Here is a 24,344-nt window from a genome sequence, read left to right on the forward strand (position 1 = left end):
TTATTTTTTTTTTCCTTTTAGTTAACAAGCACAAGCCATGGATTGAAACAACGTATCATGGTATAGTTACAGAAAATGACAACACAGTACTCTTGGACCCCCCCTTAATAGCTCTGGACAAGGATGCACCGCTGCGTTTTGCAGGTAAAGAATTCATCTGCTTTTTTTCTTTCTTTTTCTTTCTTTATTGTATTTTTTTTTAATAAGTGGAAATGCTTTCTTGATGGCAAATATTGTGTGTTACTGTGTCTTCCCTAACAGCAGCATAATGTTTTGTAGCAGTTAGACCCTAGAAATGTTTCTCCATGGACCAGAGTTTTATTTGATATTTACAGCTATATCCAAATACTCAATCTGGACAGTATATTGCAGGTATTCCATATTCCTTTCAATTTCATGTTATATGTTAATTTTTCTGGATTTCTTTGCATAATGTCTAACCTTTTCTTCCGTCCTCTGGATTCCACATTTCACAGCATTCAGTCTGGGAGTTCTAAAATAATAATTTTTTTTTTTTTTGTTATTCTGAATAGAGTTCTTAGTTTTCCTGGTGGTTTTGATTTATGTCTTAAAAGATGGAGAAAACAATGAAAACAGTAACTAATAGAATTAAGATTGCATTTCCTCTCTGCAGTATTTGGGCTGAGAATTTCTGTAGAAATCCAGACTTTCTGTGCTCAGTTTGTAAAGCAGTTTGGGGTGTTTTAAAAAATGGACATTCTTCTACTCAAAGAATCACAAGTAGTTTGTAGCTTAGTCTGTGTCACAGAGCAGAGATGGTATAGGGAATATTATTTTCAACACTTTTTTTCTCTGAGAAATGTGAAGCTTCACTTATTTAATAATGGAATATATTTTATAGTTGAGGTTTCTTTAGCTATGAGATAGCGTTAGAAATCTGATCTCTATTTAATTTCGGGAGGAACTGTGGAGGGAAGCTTGGCTCTTTTGAAGTCGTCCTCAGTGTCAGCTAGGAACCGTCTGAAGTTCCTGCATCTGGGAAGAGTTTGAATGCTTCATGATTAGTAAGCATGAGCTGGTCTTGCTGGTGTACAGAGTATCTTCCCAGATAATGGAGTTTTTCACCAGTGTGCTAGCATAATGCTTACCAATTATGAGATTTAAAAGTAAGCTGACTATTTATAGTAGTCCTGCAATTTTCTGTTAGGTTAGTGGGGTACAGCTGAGGAGGTCTTCTAGGTGCTGTACAGCTCCATGAGCGGAGCATCTCAGAACCATGAGGATTGCAGCCTAAATAGATGAAATTGATAATATGCCATTTCTTTTGCTCTGTTTTTCTTTGTTTCAGATCAGAGAGCTAAAGCACAGATAACACTGCATTTTTATAAAAGTCAGTGATGAATTCAGGTTTTCTATCTCCTGTGTGCCTTAGTGTTTTGGCACTGGGACTGTCTTAAAGGCAGGTTCTCCTCAACCAAAGAATATAAAGAAGGATGCACAAGCCATTTGCAAAATGCAGACTTACTATTTCACTTCTAACATCGGACTAGCAGCTGACCGTTCTCTTATATTTTCTGCAGTAGGTTCTGCAGAATCTGCAGGTATCTAAATTAGGTGTAGCAGTTAACACGTGATTATGTTTTATACTTGCAGAAGCTTAGTTGGCTAAATACAATTTTAAAGGATTAGAATCCTAATAAAATGCCTAGAGGATGTGGCCTTAGCCATTTTTGTGAACATAGCTTAGATTAGCTTCAAGGAGGAAGCTACAGGAAAAGAGAGTGATTAAATTAAAAGCCATTTGAAATGTTCAGCATGCAAACTGCATTATGTGCTACAGTGGCATGGTAAGGTGGTCACAGTTTCTTAAGGTGGCACTTGAAGTAACATTTTTGTTGCTTTATATTAAGAATGTAATCATCTCCTAGCCTGCATTACAAATTCACGAAGTTCAGTCTTAATGGAAAACTTCTGAAATTTAAACTTTCACATGAGTTAGATAGACATGGGTGATGCTATTAAATGATCCTAGCTGGAAATAAAACTATTGTCTATGAAAAAATATTTCATCCCCAAATGAAGATGCTTGTGTTGGGATCTCTCTCTTTTTACTTAAAAGATACTGCATAGAATCATTTGGATTGCATACATGGTGATTGGGAGAATGTGAAACATCGAAACATCTCTTGCAGTTCAGTACTTTAAATGTAGGCACTAGTAGTTTGAAGTGTTCAACAGATTTTGAAAGCAGCAATTTTATACGTCTTGGTGGATAGTGAAGTTTTCTTGAGTGTTGGATGTGATGAAGCTTTAAGAAAGTACTGGCAGAATATTCTCGAGTAGATTGTCAGATTTGCAGAGGAAAGACCCGTTTCAAAGCATCACTTTAAATGAGACTGCTTTTCTGTTGTGTTGAACTAAATTGTATAAACCTGCTTTCATTTAATGAACATTTTTACCAACTGGAAGCTGGCCTTTAATATAAAAGTTTGCATAAACACTATATATTTTGTCTCAAAAACCAACAATTCAGTGGTAGCAGAACAATGGATTCAAAATAGTCATCTTAAATTCTGAATATCAGACCCCAAAATTGTGCAGCTATTTCCATCTTGGTATGACACGGAATCTGAAGTGTGAATGACAATGTGCTGTGGGAATCTGTAAAAGTAACTGTCTGCCATAAAATGGAACAATACTTGAATCCCTCTTTGAGGAGACCAAATGTGGGAGTGGTGTTGAATCAGCATTGCCAATTCTGGTTGGTGGTGCAGTAGCTGTGTCCTGGAATGGAGAATAGCATCGTTATTGTCCAGCAGCATCTATGTGGGTGTTTACGTGTGAGAAGCCCACAAGATTAGCAACAGAATGTTTTCACAGCAAAACAAAAAAACAAAGCGTTTTCAGGATTAAGTGGCTGTTTCAGCCCCAAGCAGTATATTCCTATTGCAAATCAAATATATTCTTGCTTCAGAAGGTTATCTGTTTTAATTAGCTGTGCCTCCTAGCTGAGCTGGAAACACTTCTGAACTGCCTCCAGTTAAAATATTTTAGATAGTCTTTTGCTTTCCTTCAATTCTGCACGTGTCAAAACATCTTGAAAATAGTTCATTTAAGTGCTTTCAAGTACGTGAACTGTGGGGCAAGGAGAAGTGATGTTTTACTGCTTTGCTCCCTCTGCTGTGGGTAGGATCCTAAAATTCAAGTATGCAAAAATAAGTAAGGCTATGTAGAGGTCTATTTTTTGGATAACTTGTATGCTTTCACATCCAAAACAATACGTTTTTAAAGACAGAATTTGAATGGAGTCATGTGAGGTTGCCTTGTGTATCTGAAACAGAGACCCTCTGGAATCAGTCTTTTGCGTCATGATTGTTATGGATCTGCTTGCAAACACAATGGCCATCCTAGTTCAAATGCAGTCATGCTGGAATTTGATCCAGCATGATCCATTTTTTGCTGAAAAATAAAACCACAACAACATTTTCTATTGTACCTTAGGGTAATTTATGTCTAAAATCAGTTTAATTTTTAAAACTCTTCTTATGGATTTTCCATTTACTATGCAAAAATGAATGAATTTTAATTGCTTTTGAAACAAAGTAGTGTATCTGCATGTCTTCACATAGTTGAATGTATTGTTAAGAGAGTATAAAAGAGGGTCTTGCTAGCAAAAGGTTTGAAACGTTTCCTTTGTGGAAGGAAACTTTATTTTTTTGATGCATCTGCAATAGCTTTTTAATTCTCCTGTCCCCTAAGAGAAAAACACCCCTCAGCCACAATATGTTAGTTTCCTCTTACTAATCTGGGATGCAAGAAGTATTTTTGAGGGGGCTAGGAATTTTTGAATTTAGAGCATGAATATGCATAGAGCTTTGAAAATAATCTTGCAGAATCTCAAATTGTTCTTCAAAAAATAAAACAAAATAATCCATCAAGCCTTTTGTCAGCCTCTCCCTGGAGGTGTGTTCACATGTGCCAGTGGGTGAGGGCTGATGCCATGTCTCCACGCTGTACTGCCAACCCTTGTTTGTTTAGGACACGGAGCTGTGCTGACATCCTGTCTGCAGCAGGCTAGTGTGAATGCAGTGCTCAGCTGGATGGTGGCTGTAAGGAAATGATATGTAGAGAAGATGAATGCCACTGTGTAATCACTGGATTTTGATCTTGTCACATCCAAGGAGTGATTCAACAAATCAAGGAGTGTTACAACAAATGTGGTGTACAGACATATCTGTAAAATGAGATGATTTTACAACAGTAAGTACAGCTGAGTCAGAGCACTTGGAAATAAAGTTCTATCCCAGTTATGTGCTTCCAATATATCAAATAAAAAAACAACTTGGCAGATCAATCTTCATTTTCTTTTAAGATTAGGAGAGGTAGCAATTTACTTCAGTAGTGAATCTCAACTTCAGGATTAAATGAGAAAAAGTGATATATATATATATATATGACAAAGCTTGAAACCTTAGGGAGCATATCTGCCACTAAATGCATTGTATGGGACTAAGCTTACTTAGTGGTAATGAAAAAAATTAACTGAAAAAAAATATCTATTCTATGTCTCTGCAATATAAATATATGAATTTCTTAACTGAGATGAAAATGAATATCATCCATATATGGCAATATTCCTCTGTAAATTGTCCTATTTGTCTTGAAGCAGCTCTATAACAGTCTAATATCTTTTGGAGAAAAGAGGAGGAGTTTTCATTTTTGAAATATTTTGTACTTCAGAGAATAAAATGACTCCTTTTTTGCTTCTTTTCATTGCAGAGATGTTTGAGGAAGGGAGCTTAAAAAGCCTGTTAGGTTTGCGTATTTACAGCACTTTTACCCTAAGTAACACTGTTAATAATAATGTGTGATAATAAAAGGGCTTTTTGTTAATCTTGTTAGTGTGAAGTGCAAAATACAATTGTATTGGGTCAGTTATTGTTCTGAGAAATACCTGGCAGGAATTGAGCTGTAGTACACCTTGAACAGAAGCTTTGCACCGTAAAAAGTGTCTGGAGACACATGGGTTGGAGAGCTTATTTGATGTTTTATGCTTGGGAGCCAAAAATACAGTGCCTGACAGCCAAAATAAAATCGGTGTTGGTGCCAGAGCTAAAGGTGACTTCAGATGGTTATGAAATGTCCAGTTTTCAGACAAGCTCCCCTTCTCCCACATCGGTAATTGCTGCATTAACACGCTCCTCCCTCTTTCTTCCTTTACCAGGCTTTCTGCTTTCATGTTCCCTTGCATATATTTTTTTTGGTTGTCTTGGTGTTTCACGCACAATGTGTGACTCTCAAGGTTAGAGTTACTGGAAAGGGGCAGGAGGTTCCTTGCAGTTGGATTGTCCTTTCTGACTGACCTGTGGTGTCAGCCATGGATTTAAGCAGTGTAAGATTTTCTTGAGTGATCCTATAGGCAAAACATATTCAAACACAGGGTTATATTTATACCCTATGTAAAAATATACTGAAATAAATTACGTGGATGCCTCCAGAGGCAGTATATTTGGTGCATTAAAATAAAGAGCTGATTATAAATCCAGGGATTACCTGAAGTGGGTTTCAGGAAGCACTTGATGAGAGCTATTTCAGAAACCAGCTCTTTTTGAAATGAAGGACTGCAAATCATGATACATTAGAAGGTATTTTTCCTTAATGATATTTTTACTTCAATATTAAACTGGAAATTTCCATTTTATGAAAAATACTTGCTTGTAACTTCAGTGCCTCATCTCTTTCTGAGGCCGCTTAGGAACAGGGAATTGAGTAACTGTGCTACTGCAAGTTGTTGGAAAAATGTGAGAATTAACAAGAGATCTGTTTAAAGTGATTAAGGGTACAAGTCTGCTTTGTTATAATGCAGTTAAGGTCAAAGATAATGGTAAACAGGAAAAATAAATGATAGATTAGATGATATCTAAAAGGCGGTAGAATGGGGATTTAACAAAATGTACATTTCTAGGGGAGTGAACATGGTTACCTGTATTTTCATTAAAACTGTGAAGCTTTTCCAGGTGCCTAACACAGTCATCTAATACCATTTTAAAACTCAGTTGTATCTGACATCTCCTTGTAAAGGTGGAAAATCCAGGACACTGTGGAAGCCTTTACTTTTCTGCAGCATTCATTATTTCAGTACTACAGTATTCAGTATTTCAGCAATAGAGTAAAATAGAAGTTGTTGGTTACTTGTTTAACATGGGAAAGAAGTCTGCTGCAAAGAAAATACGCAGATTCCTCCTAGCTGCCCAGATTTTCTTAAAGCTTTTATCATCATTAGGATCACAGTTTAATGTGTGTATTTTTAATTCTGAATTATGACAATACCATAAGTTTGATTTTGATGCAGAATTTAAACTTTCCAAATGCAAGGTGTTATACAACATGAACTGATAAAACATTAGTTGAAAGTGCAAAAATTCCACAACTGTTTAAGTTTTTGGTTTGTTTGTTTTCTGGAACTCAAAACAGGAATACAAATTATTTTTAATCTCAGAAACATAATGATTTCAGTATAATAGTTAAAAGCTTGTTTAAATTATGTAGCTTGTCCTCTTTAAATAGAAGAGTACATTCTGATGAAAATGCTGCTTTAAGGGTAAATTTCCATCAACGTGAAATTTTGAAAATTTCTTGTACCTACAATTTAGCTACCTCACTTCAAATTTCTACAAATGACAACCTGGAGATAAAAGGTTAAATCATGTTTAACATAACTAAAACTCTAAAATTGTAACAGTTACAACAAATCACCACTGAATTTTTAAAATACAGTTTTTTTCCAAAGCTTTTCTGTGTAATGTGTGCATCTTTGCCTTTTCCTTATTTGCTCCCTTTCAGCCTTTCCTTTATTACTGACTTGGGTTTATCTTTTCTCCCTTTAGAGAGTTTTGAGGTGACAGTCACCAAAGAAGGTGATAAAGGGTTCTTTCTATCCCTTTTATTAATATTAACCCACTAACTTTGGTTATGAAATGGGGAATCAGCACTTAAACAGAAGATCCTGTCATGCTCTTTGTCCCATTTATTCTCCCAGTTTTTTTCTATGTTAAAATATTTCAATAAAAAATTGTTATGTAACCAAACCCTTGGTTAGAAATATCTGTAAATCAGACATCCATTTGAACCACTGGGGATTATCGTACGTTGTATGGACAGTGAAGAAGTTGTTTGGGGGAAAATTAATATTTTCTGATGTTTTCACTGATAGCTTACTTCTTTGGGACATGTTAATCTTTTTTCATATGCTTTTGTAAAGTAATTTATAGCTGCCAAAGCATCATAACACCTTCCCTGCAGTTTACTTCCTTCAGTACATATTTCAGTAGCTTAAAATCTGAATCAAATATATTTTTTAGTAGTTTTAGACTTGCTACAAGTAGGAGTGCATTCTTGGTACTATGATACCACTGCAACTCTAACAGCAGCATGGTGTTTTATGTTGGTATAAGAAAATCACCTTCAAAACAAAACAAGTTCTATGAGTAAAAACACAACGTAGCTGATCAAAGTCTTCAGTGAGTGGCTTTTGTTAGCACAGCCAGGTCAGCAAAGGCTCAGTTAAAGCTCTGCCTCCTTACAGGCTGGCAGATTGACCAACCCGTGCCAGCAAAGATGTCTCATAGTATAATCTTAGGCTTAGCTGTGTTTTAAAATACTGTACTAGGGGCTTCTTTTTCAAGTTTGTTAGGATGAAGAGTTTGAATAGAAAGGAAAGCCAACCAAATCATTTTACGTGAGAGCTTCCTTGACTAACATATTTAGTCTGTGTTAGTAGATAGCTGTTGAAATGGATGCCTGAGAAGTTGGTATTTCTACCTTTCTCATTCAGTAGTTTATTTTGATTCCCTAATTTTAGCCAGGTACATTGCACAGGAAGACTTTGTTCATTGATCTGTTGACAGAATTTCTGTAATTATGGTGCTGAACCTGTACTTAAAGCTTTTTCATCCCTCGACTTGTAACTGTGCATTTTAACCTTTTGCTCTGGTCAAAATAAACAAGCTGCCCAGCTATTCCCAGTAGCTTGGCATAGAAGATATTACCAGTGGCCTTGGCTGTTTGCTCTCATAATATCTACTCTTACCCTAGAGCTATCTCAAGTACTCCTGTGAAATGCCTGTCTACATTTCTCTTTTTCTCTTTTGTACTCCTGCATGAATGGATGCAAAGTAAACAAGTTGCTTGGAAGGCAGACGTATGCTTCTTTTTACTAAAGTTCCCAGAAATCACGCATCTTAAAGCACAGTGCTCTTGCTTTGTCCACAGACCCTCACAAACCCTTGGCTGCAAACTATTTGGTCGTTCATTTAAAAAACGTGTAATACTTTTGACCGGTTCTAACCTCTGTTACTTTGAATCTGTAGGTGAGATTTGTGGATTTAAAATTCATGGGCAAAATGTCCCCTTTGAAGCAGTGGTAGTGGATAAATCCACTGGCGAGGGAATTATACGCTCCAAAGAAAAACTCGACTGTGAACTACAGAAGGACTACACATTCACCATACAGGCCTATGACTGTGGGAAGGGACCAGATGGAGCAAATGCAAAAAAATCCCACAAGTAAGTAAATTTGCGGTTGGCTGAGGGGAAGTTTGGTTTCAAGTGGTCGCCTGCTCACGGTGATTTATGGTCTGTGTGTTTAGAGTAAATGCAAACCAAGTGTTAATATTGGAAGATTTTCATATAATGGCAATATAAATAGCAGCAAAATGGAAATGAACTGTTTTGACAGCTCTTTATTTTCTGGATGGTACTGCTTCACCCTTGATATCTCTAAATTTACATTACAAAATAGTGTGGAGTTAGAAGCAGGAAGACTGAAATAGTCCAAATCTGGCTTGAGTTGATAAACAGACTTCATATTTGACACCAAGCATGGACATTGTTTCAGAATTCAGTTTATAAAACAAAGATTCAATAAGTCATATGTATTAACCTTGATGAAATGGAAAAGAATACATGTTATTGTCATTTCTAGACAGCTTCAGCCTAAAAAGCAAGATCAATAGCATATGGTTCATCTCTGCCTAGATTAAAGAATGGAAACAAAGCAATCTTTATCTAAAGAAAAAACCACAATGTAAAATGCTTCCTAGAAAATAATTTGCAAATAACTGTAGCACCCTGGTGTAAACATCTGTAGAGCATGTGGAAGCTTACTGTGTGCTAAGCAAAGAAGGCCATGAGTAAGATGAGGACTAGTTTAACAGCAGTCATCTTGACGGCAAATGTAGTATTGTTACTCTATAGCTGTATGCTTCAAATAAGCAGCAGAAAGTTAACTTGTTACGGGTTACACTCATGGAAAATAGGCATCCCTGTTAAATTTCTATTTGAAACTCAATTTGACTTTTGAAGAAAGATCTCAAACAGAAAGATGGCAATAATAATTTTGGTTGGTTGGCTGGAATTATATTCTTTGCTCAGTTTGATACTGTGCAGTTCTTTCTCGTCACTGTAGAAATTAAATATATTACTGTGCCTGTACAGGCTACTTGAGATATAAACTTTCCTCTGATTGATCCAGTAAAAAGTATATAAAAACGAAATATAAGTTGCGTAAACCAGAGGAAAAGGTAACAAATGGAATTGGGAAAGTTCCTAATAAAAAGGCAGCTGTGAAATCTCTTCAGTATGTATTTAGAAACTCCTTATCTCAGACATCTGATGAAAGCGTGTGAATTCTAAAGAAAATTTTAAACAGTCTAGTGCACAGGTGGCTGATCTTTGGCCTTTCTTAACATTGTAAATACGGCTTCCATGGTAGATTTGTGATATGTATGTTTTCAAGTGGTGTAGTGTTATGGCTCCTGAAATTCCTCAGTATGTAATGAACCAGAACAGCAGAGGTTCATGAAACCGTCATTACGATGTTGCTCTGCAATCCTGCACCATGTGCTGCAACTCTTCCCACTGCGGAGTAGGGGGTTTCCAAGACCTGCACCTACAAACCACTGTTGAAATTTCCTTGCCTCGTGGCTGTCTCCATTACATTTTTGTGGCTTTGAACCATTTTTTTTTTTGGAGTAGAGCCTTTAAAGTCAGGAATATAAGCTGTGTTTGGTACAGAAAGCTTTTTTTTTTTTTTTGGTGAAATTTATTTGATACAAAGGCTAAAATAAAGCCCTAAAGATAGATAAAGATTTAACATAAGCATATTTTAAGTTTTTTTGCTCTTATGCTTGCATGATTGTAGTTATTTTATTCTTTATGAGTGTACGTTTCAAGTACTTTTTCGTATTCACCTTTTCTTCTTGGTCATTGACAGCAAATATGTATTTTTCCCTGTTGTCTATATACCAGCCATCAATGTCAAGTATAAAAGGGAACAATTCAAGACCCAATCTGTTCAGGGTTATATAGCGAGCTATGTGTTGTGTTGCAGTATAACACTGTGATTACTACTGTGATTCTTCCATTTAAATTGTCTGATCTCTCATTCCTACTTCCAGGAAACAAGCCAGTTTTCACTGACTTACAGCACACAGTACTTTATTATGAAAATAGAGTTAATCAAATGCACTTGACTGAGCTCTTAGTGTAAGACCAGTCATAACTGTCATTCTTACTCACATGAAATAAGAATTGGATGTTTATATCAAATACTCTGACGGCAGAAAAGAACTGGAAGGATCGTACGGTTAACAGAGCTAACTGCCTATTTTGTCACAGTTGTACTTTGTTATATTTCTGTAAAATGGCAGTAACCTAGAAGTTGCAGCACAGGGGGTTGAATTTTAAACAAACAAACAGCAATAATAAAAAATGACTTGGAACTACATAAAAATACACAACGACCCATAGAAAATATTCACTGCTTTCCCAGTTGGAGTACTTAAGGTTCTTAGTCCTGTTAGTCATTGGTTACCTCCTTCAGAGAGCTTAAATTCTGAAGGATAGCTTCATCTGTAAAAGGAGCTGTTCTGCAAGACTCCTTGTATGAATGAGACATCTGCAATATAAAGAAAACTGATTCTTCTGTTTATTTCCAGAGCAACAGTACATATTCAGGTGAATGATGTTAATGAGTATGCTCCCGTGTTCAAAGAGAAGTCATATAAGGCAACAGTTATCGAAGGGAAGAGGTATGATAACATCCTCAAAGTGGAAGCAGTGGATGCAGATTGTTCACCTCAGTTCAGCCAGATTTGCAGCTATGAAATAGTAACTCCGGATGTTCCTTTTGCTATTGACAAAGATGGTAAGAATATGATGCAAGACGGAGTGGGAATTGCTATCATTTCACTGCCTTAGGAATAGGGCTTCAAAGTAATCAGCATAAAATTAGAGCAACCCTGTTTTAACCCTTCCTAGGATGTAGTTAAATGAACACGTTCACTTAAGCAATTTGAATTTATAATGAATAATAAAGACATAATTAGATGTCTTTCAGTACCTATACCATGCACTATCTACCGATATAAGGAGCAGGTAGTCTGCTACACGTTTTGTTTCTTGTACAATTTTTTTCAAAATAAAAAAATATACAGATAAGAATTATATTACGGTTTAGACCATCTCTTAGTAAGTTTTCTTCCCCCTGTAGTTTTCTTTCCTGTGATAGGATAGCTTTTGCTAAACAGCTTTCAAAAACGTCATTCTGTGTATGTGCTTTTTTTTTTTTTTTTTTTTTTACATGTGAGATGCTTATATGTGGCTATGGAGATTGGAGATTACAGTATTGTGGTTATTGGGTTTGAAGTGTGATAATTCATTTAGGTTGTTTCCTTTCAGCTGGTTATCTGTGGACTAATTTTACTTCTAGAGGTCCAAGGAAGCTGACTAAACAAAGCAAGACTGTTTTTAGTGGGCTTTAGTTTGAGTTTTGGGGGGATCCACATTGACGTTGGTTAGTTTTCACAGATCTGCAAACTAAAATAAAATAAACTGGAGAAGCCTGGTACATGCCAACCTATTTACCAGTTACCACTTATGAACAGTTTCATTTGGAGTAATACTATTAAATGTGATATTATATAACATACAATATATGTATATATAGCATAATGTAATATAATACACTATTAAGAGCATGATAAGTATATACCTGTTGCTCTTGGTATTGTGCTTATCTCCTGGATTTATGTAATTTTAGAGTATCTGTGCCTGATGTCTAGCATTGAAAGCACAAGTAGTGACGGGCTAAGTCACTTCTGGTTTGTCTGTTAACATCTTGGTACCAGTATGAAGTACATAGCTAATACCTGGATGTATTTCATGCAGCAGTGACCCCAAAATATTCACTTCTGATTGTCACATTTTTTTTGTCAGGTTATATAAAAAACACAGAAAAGTTAAACTATGGCAAAGAGCATCAGTATAAACTGACAGTAACTGCGTATGACTGTGGGAAGAAGAGAGCTGCTGAGGATGTGTTGGTTAAAATTAGCATTAAGCCTACATGCAAGCCTGGCTGGCAAGGTTAGTTTGATCTCCCCCTTATCTGTTTTTAGCAGTTGCCAGTACCTTACTTCAGTGAAATGTTAGAGATTTTTAATATTGTTTCTTTGGATGAATATACAGGTTGGAGCAAAAGAATAGAATATGAGCCTGGAACTGGTTCCTTAGCTCTCTTCCCAAGTATGCGTTTGGAGACGTGTGATGAGCCAATAACCTCAATTCAAGCAACGGTTGAGCTAGAAACCAGCCATATTGGTAAAGGCTGTGATAGAGACACCTACTCTGAGAAATCCATTCACAGGCTCTGTGGTAAGAATAGGTTTGGTATAATAAAGTGCTTACTAGTCTTACTTTGAATATTACGTTAAAACACAAATCAGTGAGTGAATACAGTCTTCACTTGCATGTAGTTTCCCCCAACTTTTTCCCTAGTAGGCAATAAAAATAAATTGCTTGAAGGTGATGTTTTAAAATAATTTTCATATGCAGTGAAGAATCTTTTTCTTCTGCCTCCCTGCTAGCTTACACAGAGTAGTAATTTCTCTCATGAGATTTGTATTCAACAGCTGAAAGGATTTTATACATAATGTGGAAGGGAGTAGCCATCAAAACCTCTCTGTTTTCTGTAGGCATTGATAGATGGATGCCATGTGACAAATCCATGGTGATAAAGTAGATGAAAAATTCAAGAAAATGTGATTAGGAAAACACAGTTCACTTGAATCGGTTACGTTCATGCTGTGTTTGCCCCAGGAATAAAGGGCCTTGGCATCCACATATGTTCTGCAGTTAAAGGTCTTAGGAAAAGTTTATTGATGGTGGAATTAAGATTACAGGATAAATTATCACTGGTGCTTAATCTCTTCATTTAAGTTCATTTAAGTTGGTGAAAAGTGTGTGTACCCATAGAGACAGACCTAGGTTATTCCCTGTTAATGTCACTGGCATTGATAATGTAAGCTTGAAGAAGGGGAAAATCAGCAAGCCGAGCACCTACTGGGTATCATTGCTTCAGGCTAAGGTTGTATTAGTGACCTGGGAGGGTATGCTTGGGTTCTGCATGATACTCTTATGCAGCTCTCTTCAATGGGATGGATACTATTCTTACAGCTAGTATAGATACAAGAGAAAGGCATTGTGTTCATGGGCATGGGTATTAAGTGGACATAAGTGATATTACTACGTTTCTTGAGATAGCAGCAAAGTAAAATTCTACATCTGCAGGGATAGTAAGCAAAACATTTTTGGAAAGATGGGTAAACGACCCAGATGTTAAAGGAATGAAAGTTAACACGTCTAATGTTAATGCCACATTATTCAAAGGGTGACCTGTTTGGTATGTGATGGTAGTGCCTAATGCTGATGGTGCTGAAAAATTAGTGCTCAGAAAATGAGATATGAAGCTAGTTATGATCTTTCTAGTTTCTACCTGGTTTTCATTTGAGCATGTTTATTGTAGGTGCTGCTTCGGGTACAGCTGAACTACTTCCCCCTCCAAGTAGCGCTGCCAACTGGACGATAGGACTTCCTACTGACAATGGTCATGACAGTGACCAAGTCTTTGAGTTTAATGGCACGCAGGCTGTGAAGATTCCAGATGGTGTTGTCACCGTCAATCTAAAAGAACCCTTCATGATTTCAGTATGGATGAGGCATGGGCCTGGAACCAAAGAGAAGGAGACAATTCTGTGCAATTCAGACAAGACAGGTTTGTTGGTACATCAATTACAAGCAGTCTAGTTGGGGGCTTGTTTTTATATACTGTGGCAGTATATGCGAGAACTTTGTCTTTTCTGTAGGTTTCTCTAGTTTTTTCTTGGAAGTAAAAGGAGGTGGACTGCAAAAATTGTTCTTTATTGTATTTACCTATAGAGGCATGCCCTAAGATTATATAGCTTTGAAATTGGGCAGACTTGTTTTTCTAACTCTATTTCAATTTATTTTATGCATTGCTTTCCATCATGGTAGACAAAGTATTCTGGCAAAGAAATCTCATTTTTGCATCTCTGCAAACAGTTTTACTCTTTGTACTGCCAAAAATCCTTAAGACACATATATCGGGGTTAGCAACAGCATTTGCTACTATATTGTTTTTTTCTAGGAGGAGATAATTTCTCTCTAGTGGTGAAAATTTTTACATGCTGTGCATAGTTTCAGTCTCTGCGAATCCTGGAGACACAATCATTCTGAAGATTATATTAATAAGAAGAAAATCTGATAACCCTGTTTCCGTAATTGATGTCTAATGGGGGTGAAAGAGCTCTTTCCTTTGTAATCTGGAGCAGTGGATTTGTTCAGTATATTAGAAAGATATTTTAGTTAAAATACCGCTAGGTTTTTCTAAAGAAACCAGGCTGAATGCAGACTGAATGCAGCAGCCTTCATATTTAAGTTATTTAAATTGTATTTAAAGATAAGAAAGATTTAACAGTATCTGTAATATCCTAAAACTATTCCTTTTAACAGGAGAAAAGTCACTGTCATTCAGAACCAGGTGCAAATAATTCTCCTCTTTTCACTACCTTCACCCATTCTCATTATTCAAAACCCAAAACTTTGGATTAATGAAAAGGAGTGAACTGGAGAAAAAAGGCAAATTTAAATACAGCTTTTCGTGTTCTAACATACGTGGGAAGTAGACCTTCAAACCAAGTTTTCTTGTTCCTCGGTGTGACCTAACCATATAATAGTTGCAACAGATAGTTTCTGGTATTAGAAATATAATCTGCCTTGATTTCAATGGTATATTATGCAATACTGAAAGTCTAGAACTAGGTTTGTTGGAGAGAGATAATTCTGAACAAATTGCACTGCAACAATACAGTTAAGTTTAATGATGTCAGAGTGAAAGATTGGTATGGTTTTGGTACTTTTTCGTTCCATTTCTTGAGGTATCCATGCCATGGTATGGATGATGTAGCTAAAATGTTTCCTTTCCTTTCCTTATTCTTACTTGATTTTCTAGCTTCTCACCTTTCTATTTATTTTAAGTTTTACATGATATGCTTTACACTTAAGAAAAAGTCTGTTGAGCTGCCATCATGTATATGTGTTCCAAAACTGTAATTAGATGTGGTAGAAGATGCTTATTTGTAACAAAAAGTTTTTTCTGTTTGTAAATAGAGCTCTCTTTTTTTCTTTTTCTTTTTTTTTCAGGGGGTTTATCCCTGTCAGTTTTCAGTCCTAGGCCTTGGTTCAGATTGGATTTCAAGATAGATGTCTATTGTTTTTTCTGTGTTTTATTCTTGGTCTGTTCAAGAATGTTTCTCTGAACTACTGCTATAGATGTTTCTTATTCTTCATGTCTGATTTGCTTCTACGTTTGTTTTTCCTATCAATTACTGGGCATTTACATATGGAATTTCAGAAGGGGTGAGTTTTTTGGTGTTCCTGATGCTTACAGAAAAAAATAATACTAATTGTACCTCTTCTGCAGATATGAACCGACACCACTACGCACTGTACGTACACAACTGCCGACTTGTTTTCCTCTTCCGCCAAGATCCTTCAGAGGGAAAAACATACAAGCCTGCTGAATTTCATTGGAAACTGAACCAAGTAAGTTTGGAAGGGACAGTTGGTAATGTGTTAGAATGTGGTGAAAAACACTGGAGCCTAAACTCCTTGATAATATAATGATTATTAAATACTTTTTGCAATTCCGGACTCCTTATACCAAGCTTTATAGAACCTAATTTATGATTGTGAAGAATGAAACGGGAGGGACTACGTATTTTGTGTGCTTTTCCGGCCCAATGGATCTGCTCAGTTACTTGACCAAAGTTACATTCTAACATAGCTCACTGTATCCTAGAATTTTGTATACACGGCAACATGTACTGCTTTAGTGGTAAAATGTCCATATATATCTGTGGGGAAAGATTATTGCTTTCCAAAAAGTAACTGACTTTCAGTATAAATAATTGTTGTGGAAAGCTTTATTATATTCAAAATGGTCACATTTTTCTGTAAACAATCCCCCTCAGCAAAAACAGATCATTTGACAAGTAACGTTGTATTATAACACTATTTATAAATGTGCTAACATGTGGATATGTATTTTTTTAAATTTAAATACATGGTTAATATTTAGATCCTATAAAAATTGAAGGAATGGAAATACATGCAGCTTCCTATATTGGCTATAGAAGAGAAGAAACTATTTATAAACCTGTGGTTGCTCTGCTTTTTTCTGTTGTTCCATATGTGTGAAACATGAAGTATGCCTATACAAGTTTATAGTTTGTCAATATGTCTACATATATATATATATGCAAAATATGCGTCAGATCAAGTTATTCAAATGCAATGTTTTTTTAAAGATTAAAGCAATTTTAAAAACTTTTTTGTTCAGGTGTGTGACAAAGAATGGCATCATTATGTCCTCAACGTTGAATTTCCTGCGGTAACTCTTTATGTAGATGGTGTTTCGTATGATCCTTTCCCAGTGACTGAAGATTATCCACTTCATCCTTCAAAAATAGAAACTCAGCTAGTAGTCGGAGCATGTTGGCAAGGTGACTATTTACAGTTGTTAAGACGTTTATTTAACTTTTATTTTTTTAAACAAAATCTTTGCGGTTAGTCTAGTAGTACATAGCTAATCTTTTTAATGCATTAAAGATGACTTGTTATGTCTTATGCAGATTATTTTTGGTCCTAACTAATATCACATATTTCTACTCTTAGCCATTTTTTCCATGATTTTTTTTTGCTTATTGGCTGCAGGTGTGTATGAAATACAGGGCCACTCACCAAGTGGTATTCCATCAAAGTGATTTTTGTGGTAACTGAGAATATAGATAGCTTAATTTTAATAACAGTTGTAAGAGTACATCTTATACTTCATATTACTATGTAGAACACTAATTTCAAGTAGGTTGAAAGCCCTATTTTAGAAAGTGTTCTCATAAATCGAAATACGGCCAGCAGACAATTTAGCTAAGCAGCACAGTGATGGTGTCTCAGGTATTTTCTGCTTACAAACGTAAGAAGCATCTGCTTTATTATACAAAGTCTATGGTTAAACCACAATATTCTGCAAGCTGTAAAGTGCTGTGTCATATTCTCTAATACTCATGAAACTATTCTTCAAAGCTTGTGGGGAAAAAAAAAAAGCATCTGAACATGGAATATTGGTGGCTAATCAGAGTACATTGGTACCAGAGATTTCTGTAACAGAGCTCGTCCTGAACTCAAATGTTTTGCTCACTGATTTAATTACCTTCTAGGTGATAGAAAGCTGATCTTTTGGGTCACAGAGAGAACAGTGCTAAATCATTCGTGCTTTATTGTAGTTCAGAATGTGGACTGTAGTTGCAGTCTGCAATAATACATAGAATTAGCTTGTGAGTGAATGACAAATGGGAAGTTTGGGGACATTTATGTCAACTTCACAGGTTTTTTGTCATGATGTCTCTTTTCTCTTTGAGTTTTAAGGGTTTGAAGTATGAATGAAGGTTAAATTATCAAAATATCCTCTCCGTCAAACTTACTATTTTGTGGGAAGTTCACTGTCTTCCAGCATTTCTTAATTTAGTGTTAAAATTCATTCTGTTATCCCTTTGAGTCAATTAATTATTTTCTCCATTATTCATCTCATATTCTGTTTGTGACTTTCCAGCTATCTATTCTAGTTCAAAGGGAAGCTATACTTGCTGGTTTTCAAGAAACTACAGCTTGGAAACTCTGTTCCAGCTGAGCATATAGATGGTGTAATGGCTTCTGTACATGCGCTGTATCCAAACAAAAGCATTTAGTCTACAAACTTCTGTGCTTTCACATTAGCAACATTATATGATTCTTTAATTTCTTGTGATGTTAATTTACTTTTTAATAACAGCATACTGAAATAGGAGCATTAAAAGTCTGGAATACAAGAACTTGGTGCTACCTTTTTAAAAAGTCTACCAGTCTGATTTTTAGGCAATTAAAGCACAGAAGGAAAAACAGTTATGCCAAAGGAGGGAGAGATTCTGTGATTTTTGAAAAAAATATGTAAGCTTCTTAAAGAAGATTAAAAGCTTTTTTTCTTTTTTTTTTCTTATTTAACACACTTCCATTTCACAAATGGATCACTTGATATATATGTTACTATTATTATGATAAGAAATTTGTGTCACTAATAGCTTCTTTTGATGAACATTCAATACTATCAAGTGGTCTACTGGTACAGGCTGGATCTCACCTTAATTTCTGCTTTAGGGAGAGGGGAAAAAATAAGCCAGCTGACAGACCTGCCTCTTATTACAAATAGTGGTTTGTGTGAGACTGGGTATTTGTAGTTAGTGTTCTCCAGTGTGACCATTTTTACTGTGTCTTGTGTATGGGGCTCTTCAGATTTGTCTTGTCATGAATGTTTGTTCTTGTAATAGCTTAGTAATGCTTCTTCCCTGAATTGCAGTCTTCAGAGAACTCATAATCCTTGAGAAGCCGGGTAGAGTATAAGCATGCTTTTGGGGGCAAGTAGTGGTATCTATTTTCTGTGACCTAAGAGAGAATTTGACAAATGGTAACGACCTGGTCCCTTCCCTATTGTCCTATTCTTTGTCTTGCTTTTCTACAGAATATACAGAAAATGAAAATGACAATGAAACTGTGCCCGAGACCTCTGCAGGTTGCTGGAGTTTTTTCCCTACTGTTTTCATTTTTAAGCCAAGACATTGCTTCATCTCACACGCAGCATGAAATGCAGGCATTGCATTCGGGCCATTGACCTTCACATAATCCTCTCCTAGGCTTGTTTCTTCATTGTGCCTTTATTTCCAGAGCTTCACCAACTGATTTTTTTCTTTTTTTTTTCTTTTTTTTTTTTTTTTTGCAACCAATTGCACATCCATGTATAAATTTGCAACCATTGTGATTGCAGTGAAGTGGTGTAAAATAAGTTGCTGGTGCAAAATAATAGCTATGATCTCTTTCATCCAGTTTGGTTAAAACATAAAAATACCTCATCCTATATGTGTGTATATATGCATATATACATACATGTATGAAGGTGTGTGTATGCATAGCACAGAATCATTCAGTAGGTAGGAAAGGACGTCTGGATGGATGGTCCTGCTCCCCGCTCCAAGGAGAAGTGATTCCATATTTAGAACAGGTTGCTCATATTTAACTCAAAGACAGGCTGTAACTTAGAGTGGGTTGGATACTCATTTGATGAAAAAAATGGTATAAAGTTCAAGTTAGTGAGTAGGCATAAAGGCTTTGGCTCCCAGGTATTCCTGGTTGGCTACAGGGTTTTATTTTCTCAAACATTTACAGTTGATAGCTCAGTGGATTTTGTGTCTTGAGTTGGAACAATGAAATAAGCATATATTTCTAAAAGTATGTTCAAGTTACGTACTTGTTATGTGTAGTTTAAGAATTTCTGAAATGGTCTACATAAGATTGAGAAGAGGTTTTCAGCTGTGCATTGTGTTTTAGTCTGGCAAGGATGTAACAGAATCCAGGGGCTAGATTCTGGAACTGTACAAGTCTAAATTGGAAATGATATCATTTATAACAGGACAATTAACTACTGAAAACTTGCATCGAGTTGTGTCAAGGATCTTTCATCACATAGAATCTTTAAAACAAGCTTAGATACCTTTATTAGAATCTGTTAGCTTATTAAGTGATGACCATGAAATACTAATTTCCAGGTGGTATTTTCTGGCCCCATTAATAAGCTCACTAGGTGATCATTTGGTGTCATCTTCAAAAAATCTCTGGGTTGCAATTCATAAGGCTTAATTCAAATGTCTAAAACACAAATTACTTGAGTTTAAAACTCCTCACTTCTGTCCATGCAGAGAAGTAGGCACTTTTAGAGGGGACCAGTTAACTCTTGGATGTCTTTCACAGGAAGAGCTGTATCACTTTGTGAAGTTTATTTCTCTCGTTTGAGTGTAAAGAGGGCCTGAAATGATTGGCTTAGATTGAGGTAACTAACATCTAGATGATTGATGCTGTTGTCTTCTATCCTGATAGACTGCTGGTTTTGTAGAGAAGCTGTTAACTCATTGCGAGGATTCAGGATTCTGTTCATCTCACTGGTTTTGTCTTTCATATCTGAAGAACACCACCTCGCTGTATGGGCATAAGATACTTTTTTTATGGAAAAGTAGCCTTAGTTTCACAGTTCAGGATGGCCACACCTTCCTGTTTTGGAGGCCATGCATGGTGAACTGCTTAATTCTTTCTTTGTGCTTGAACATAATCACAAGGTTAACACCCCGAATGGATGAAAACTAACCTGCATGTCTATAATACATTGTGGAGCCACAAAGCATCTTTGTTGTTTTACAAGAGAAAAAGGTAAAATAAATAAAATCAAGATGTTTAAGATTTTTCCTTCCTTCCTTTATGAAGGTGGTGAACTCCGCATGGCTCAGTTCTTCCGAGGCAATCTGGCAGGTTTGATGATTCGTTCTGGTAAACTGGAAAACAAGAAAGTGATAGATTGCCTATATACCTGCAAAGAAGGACTGGATTTGCAAATAGCTGATGGTATTGGCAAAGGCGTGAAGGTAAAGTTCCCTATGAATAAATGCAAGCACGTATATTACTGTACTGATAAATAGATTCAAGTTTTGATTGTAGTTATTAGAGGGGTCCCAAATAAAACAAACTAATCTATTGTGACATTTTGCATTAAAATTACATGAAAAATAGCAAATCTTTCTGGTATGGGCATAGTGGAGTTTAAGAATATAAGTTACTGTGTTCTCTCCTTTGGAGGAAAAATTCCATATTTGAAAGCCTCTCTGATTTACCAGCTATACCAGATTGTCTTAATAAAAGATAGAGATTCTCAACGAGCAGCTTAGTAGAATTAACCTAACTTCTGTGTTTTATTTTTTAGTAGCATAGTTGTAAGAACAGATAAATTTCTCTTTTATATTAGCTGTTTCTTTTTCACATTACTTCACATCAGAACTACAATAAGTGTCTAGATTTCTTTTTGAAGAACCAAATACTAAGCATATTTGACTTGAATAAGGAAGTGAATAGGGAAATCAAACTGTAAAGCACAAGGCCAGTAAATAATGGCCTCATTGCTTTGAATACGGATGTTATTATGCTAGCATTTACCTGGCTAAGCAGTGCTGAACTTGTGGTTTTGGTTACCTTATCGTGTTACTATTTATATTCTTTTTTATTATTTTTCCCTGTTATTTCAGATCCACATGAACCCAAGTCAGTCAACACTGACCTTAGAAGGGGATGATATAGACAGGGTTGATAAGGCCATGCAACACATTTCCTATCTGAATTCTCGCCAATTCCCAACACCTGGAATCCGGAGGCTTAAAATCACCAGTGCTGTCAAGTACGTCCTAGTGCTGAAATAATGTGTCTGTGTATTACGGTAGTGAAACCTGGAAAAATGTTCATATATCTCAAGTTATGATACACAAGAGTATTGCTGTATGTAACCCTCACACATTAGAATATGGGCATCTGTTCCGAATTCTGTTTTCTTCCTGAGCCTGCAGTAAGGAATGTGTAAGGAGATTTATTGTTGCAAGGGTACACAGTGAGGAATCTCCAGTATCACAGGCGTCATTAAAGTTGTTATCTGTGGCTGTTAGTCATAGCAGAGAAAATGGGGCAAAATGTTAAATGTAAGTAAGAATTAATTGTAAGGTTGTTCCCTTGCTGGGAAATTCTTCCAACGCAGTTGATGAATTTATCTAAGACTCTTGGGTCTGAGACAGAGCTTTTTTAATTTATAAGGCAATTACTCTGCGTAATTGTGGCTCCCTCTCAAATAGCTACCTAGACTGCAAAACTGCTTCTGTGTCTCACAGATGTTTCAATGAAGAGGCCTGCGTCTCCATTCCGTCTGTGGAGGGCTATGTGATGGTCTTGCAGCCAGAGGAACCAAAAATCAGCCTTAGTGGCATCAACCATTTTGCCCGATCTGCTTCAGAGTTTGAAAGTTCTGAGGGTATTTCCCTCTTTCCTGAGCTTCGCATAATAAGCACCATTACACGGGAGGTGGAGCCCGAGGGAGACGGAGATGAAGATCCTACAGGTAACGTAATTTCTGTTTAAGACTGTTGCCTACCCTTACTCCATTCAATGATCATGTTGGAGGATCTTTCTTTTGCAAAGAAACATGGATTTCTCTCATGGTACAGAATCTAGTAGGGGAAACTAAGATGTATATCACTTGTGTAGTTACTTTGCTCTGGGCTAATAGAAATTTGTTTGGAAATGGTAGTAAGCCTAGGCCATTATCTTCATGTAAACAATCCCAAAAGCTTGTTTGTTTTATCGTTACATCTTGAATCCTTGGTCTCTGTACTTCAGACCCAGGTCTTAATATCTGATTTGAAAGAAGAGTTCTGTTTGCATGGGATATTTTATGGTTCTTGGGCTCTTGTCTACTTCACCTTTGTTTCTGCTTATCTCTTTGGACTTTTCTTTACTTCTTAGTTCAAGAGTCTTTGGTATCTGAAGAGATCATGCATAACCTGGATACATGTGAGGTGACAGTGATGGGAGAGGAACTAAATCAGGAACAAGAAAGCCTGGAGATTGACATGACACGATTACAGCAGAAGGGCATTGAGATGAGTAGTTCCAACCTTGGCATGATCATCACAGGTAGGGCTTAGTACTTCTTCTCATGCAACTGGGTCTGAAGGGTCTGAAATCAGTGATAAGAGGAGCTGTGTGCTTGATAGATGGTTTGTAACACCTTACTCCAAATATTTTGATTTTTGACTAGAATTTCAGGCTCTGAGGTGTTCCCACTATATTTTGTGGAAATCTGTGGTTCTAGGAAATAACGTCATTCTAGAACCTCCTTTCTATTCTCTTGTGTCCTAAATTACAAGTCACTTTTCAACTGTGGAAATGAAGTACACTCTGCCCCCTAGACGAGGCTTGCTTCTTGCACAGGTAACGTGGTGCCTTGGAGCATGTGTCATTCCTTTCTATTTCATATTTAGAACAAATTACACACGCAGAAGAAAAGACACCTTTAAAGATAATGTGGGTCTAGGCTTTTATCTCAAAGTAAACACAAAATTTTAGTCAAGCCACGTGTGCATGTCTGTCATAATGGTGTTTCTTTTTATTCTGCTGACTGAAAATCTATCAGCTGAGAAAACTTGCTTAAAGAAAAGGAGTGAAGTTTGTGGAGTATATGATGCTGCCCTAGTCTTTTGCAAAGTAATTGTTTTACTTATTTCTCTCCGCAGGGGTGGATACAATGGCTAGTTATGAGGAAGTTTTGCATTTGATACGCTACAGAAACTGGCACACAGTTTCTCTCTTTGACAGAAAGTTCAAATTAGTTTGTTCTGAGCTTAACGGGCGCTATGTCAGCAATGAATTTAAAGTGGAGGTATGTGAGCTATTCTGATCACTCCAGAAGGTTTCCAACTCTGGGTGGGTAGGTGGGTGATAGCTGGTGCCTCAGCTAATAGATTATTGATCTTTTTTTTTTTTCTGTAAATATTAGTAAACTTGCACATCTTAGGCAGTATTTCATATGTGTGTTCTCAGTCATACATTTAAATAAGGGTGCTTAAACAGAGGTGAAACTTGTGTAGTAGCTAATGGAATTGTGAAGGCAAAAGCATTGAATTACAAAGACAGCATATAAATTTAAGAAAAAGCAATTAAACTGCTAATAGTGGTGCTATACTGACCAGTGACTTGAGTAGCTTTAATGTATAACTTACATGATTCTGCAAATGAGCTTGCTGGACCCTTTACCTGTTTTGCTTGTGTGATCCTTAGAACACTGACTGATACTAAGTACTGATGTAAAAGCCTAGACAGGCTAAAATTGCATTTCTTCTGCAGTAGAATACAGGTTAAATATTACTCAGTATGCTTATATCAAATATATGGAAGTACAGCAGAATGTAACATAGTAGACACTAAAATCTCAGCTGCTGGAACATGAAGTTATTTTAATTGAGTGGAACTGTCATGTACGCCTGCATCTTTTATCTATAAGTTTGAATTTCTAC

At 36.3% G+C, this 24,344-nt stretch overlaps 1 protein-coding gene across 2 annotated transcripts in view; it reads left to right on the forward strand.

Moving 5' to 3' along the window:
- CLSTN1 (calsyntenin 1) overlaps positions 1–24,344 on the forward strand; it is a 39,053-nt gene that overhangs the window by 9,433 nt on the left and 5,276 nt on the right. Inside the window, exons 2-16 of one of the 2 annotated variants that reach the window (XM_084300331.1) lie at positions 22–144; positions 6,849–6,878; positions 8,331–8,526; positions 10,959–11,167; positions 12,238–12,387; positions 12,490–12,675; positions 13,826–14,074; positions 15,803–15,924; positions 16,721–16,883; positions 18,932–18,982; positions 20,722–20,879; positions 21,534–21,682; positions 22,164–22,390; positions 22,795–22,965; positions 23,565–23,710. In XM_084300331.1, coding sequence (XP_084156457.1) covers positions 22–144; positions 6,849–6,878; positions 8,331–8,526; positions 10,959–11,167; positions 12,238–12,387; positions 12,490–12,675; positions 13,826–14,074; positions 15,803–15,924; positions 16,721–16,883; positions 18,932–18,982; positions 20,722–20,879; positions 21,534–21,682; positions 22,164–22,390; positions 22,795–22,965; positions 23,565–23,710 — 2,330 coding nt within the window. The remainder of the gene's footprint in view (positions 1–21; positions 145–6,848; positions 6,879–8,330; positions 8,527–10,958; positions 11,168–12,237; positions 12,388–12,489; positions 12,676–13,825; positions 14,075–15,802; positions 15,925–16,720; positions 16,884–18,931; positions 18,983–20,721; positions 20,880–21,533; positions 21,683–22,163; positions 22,391–22,794; positions 22,966–23,564; positions 23,711–24,344) is intronic. The other variant, XM_084300330.1, reaches the window with a different exon arrangement.

The sequence above is a fragment of the Netta rufina genome (assembly GCF_964035555.1).
Source record: "Netta rufina genome assembly, chromosome: 22".
In the NCBI taxonomy this organism is placed as follows: Eukaryota; Metazoa; Chordata; class Aves; order Anseriformes; family Anatidae; genus Netta; species Netta rufina.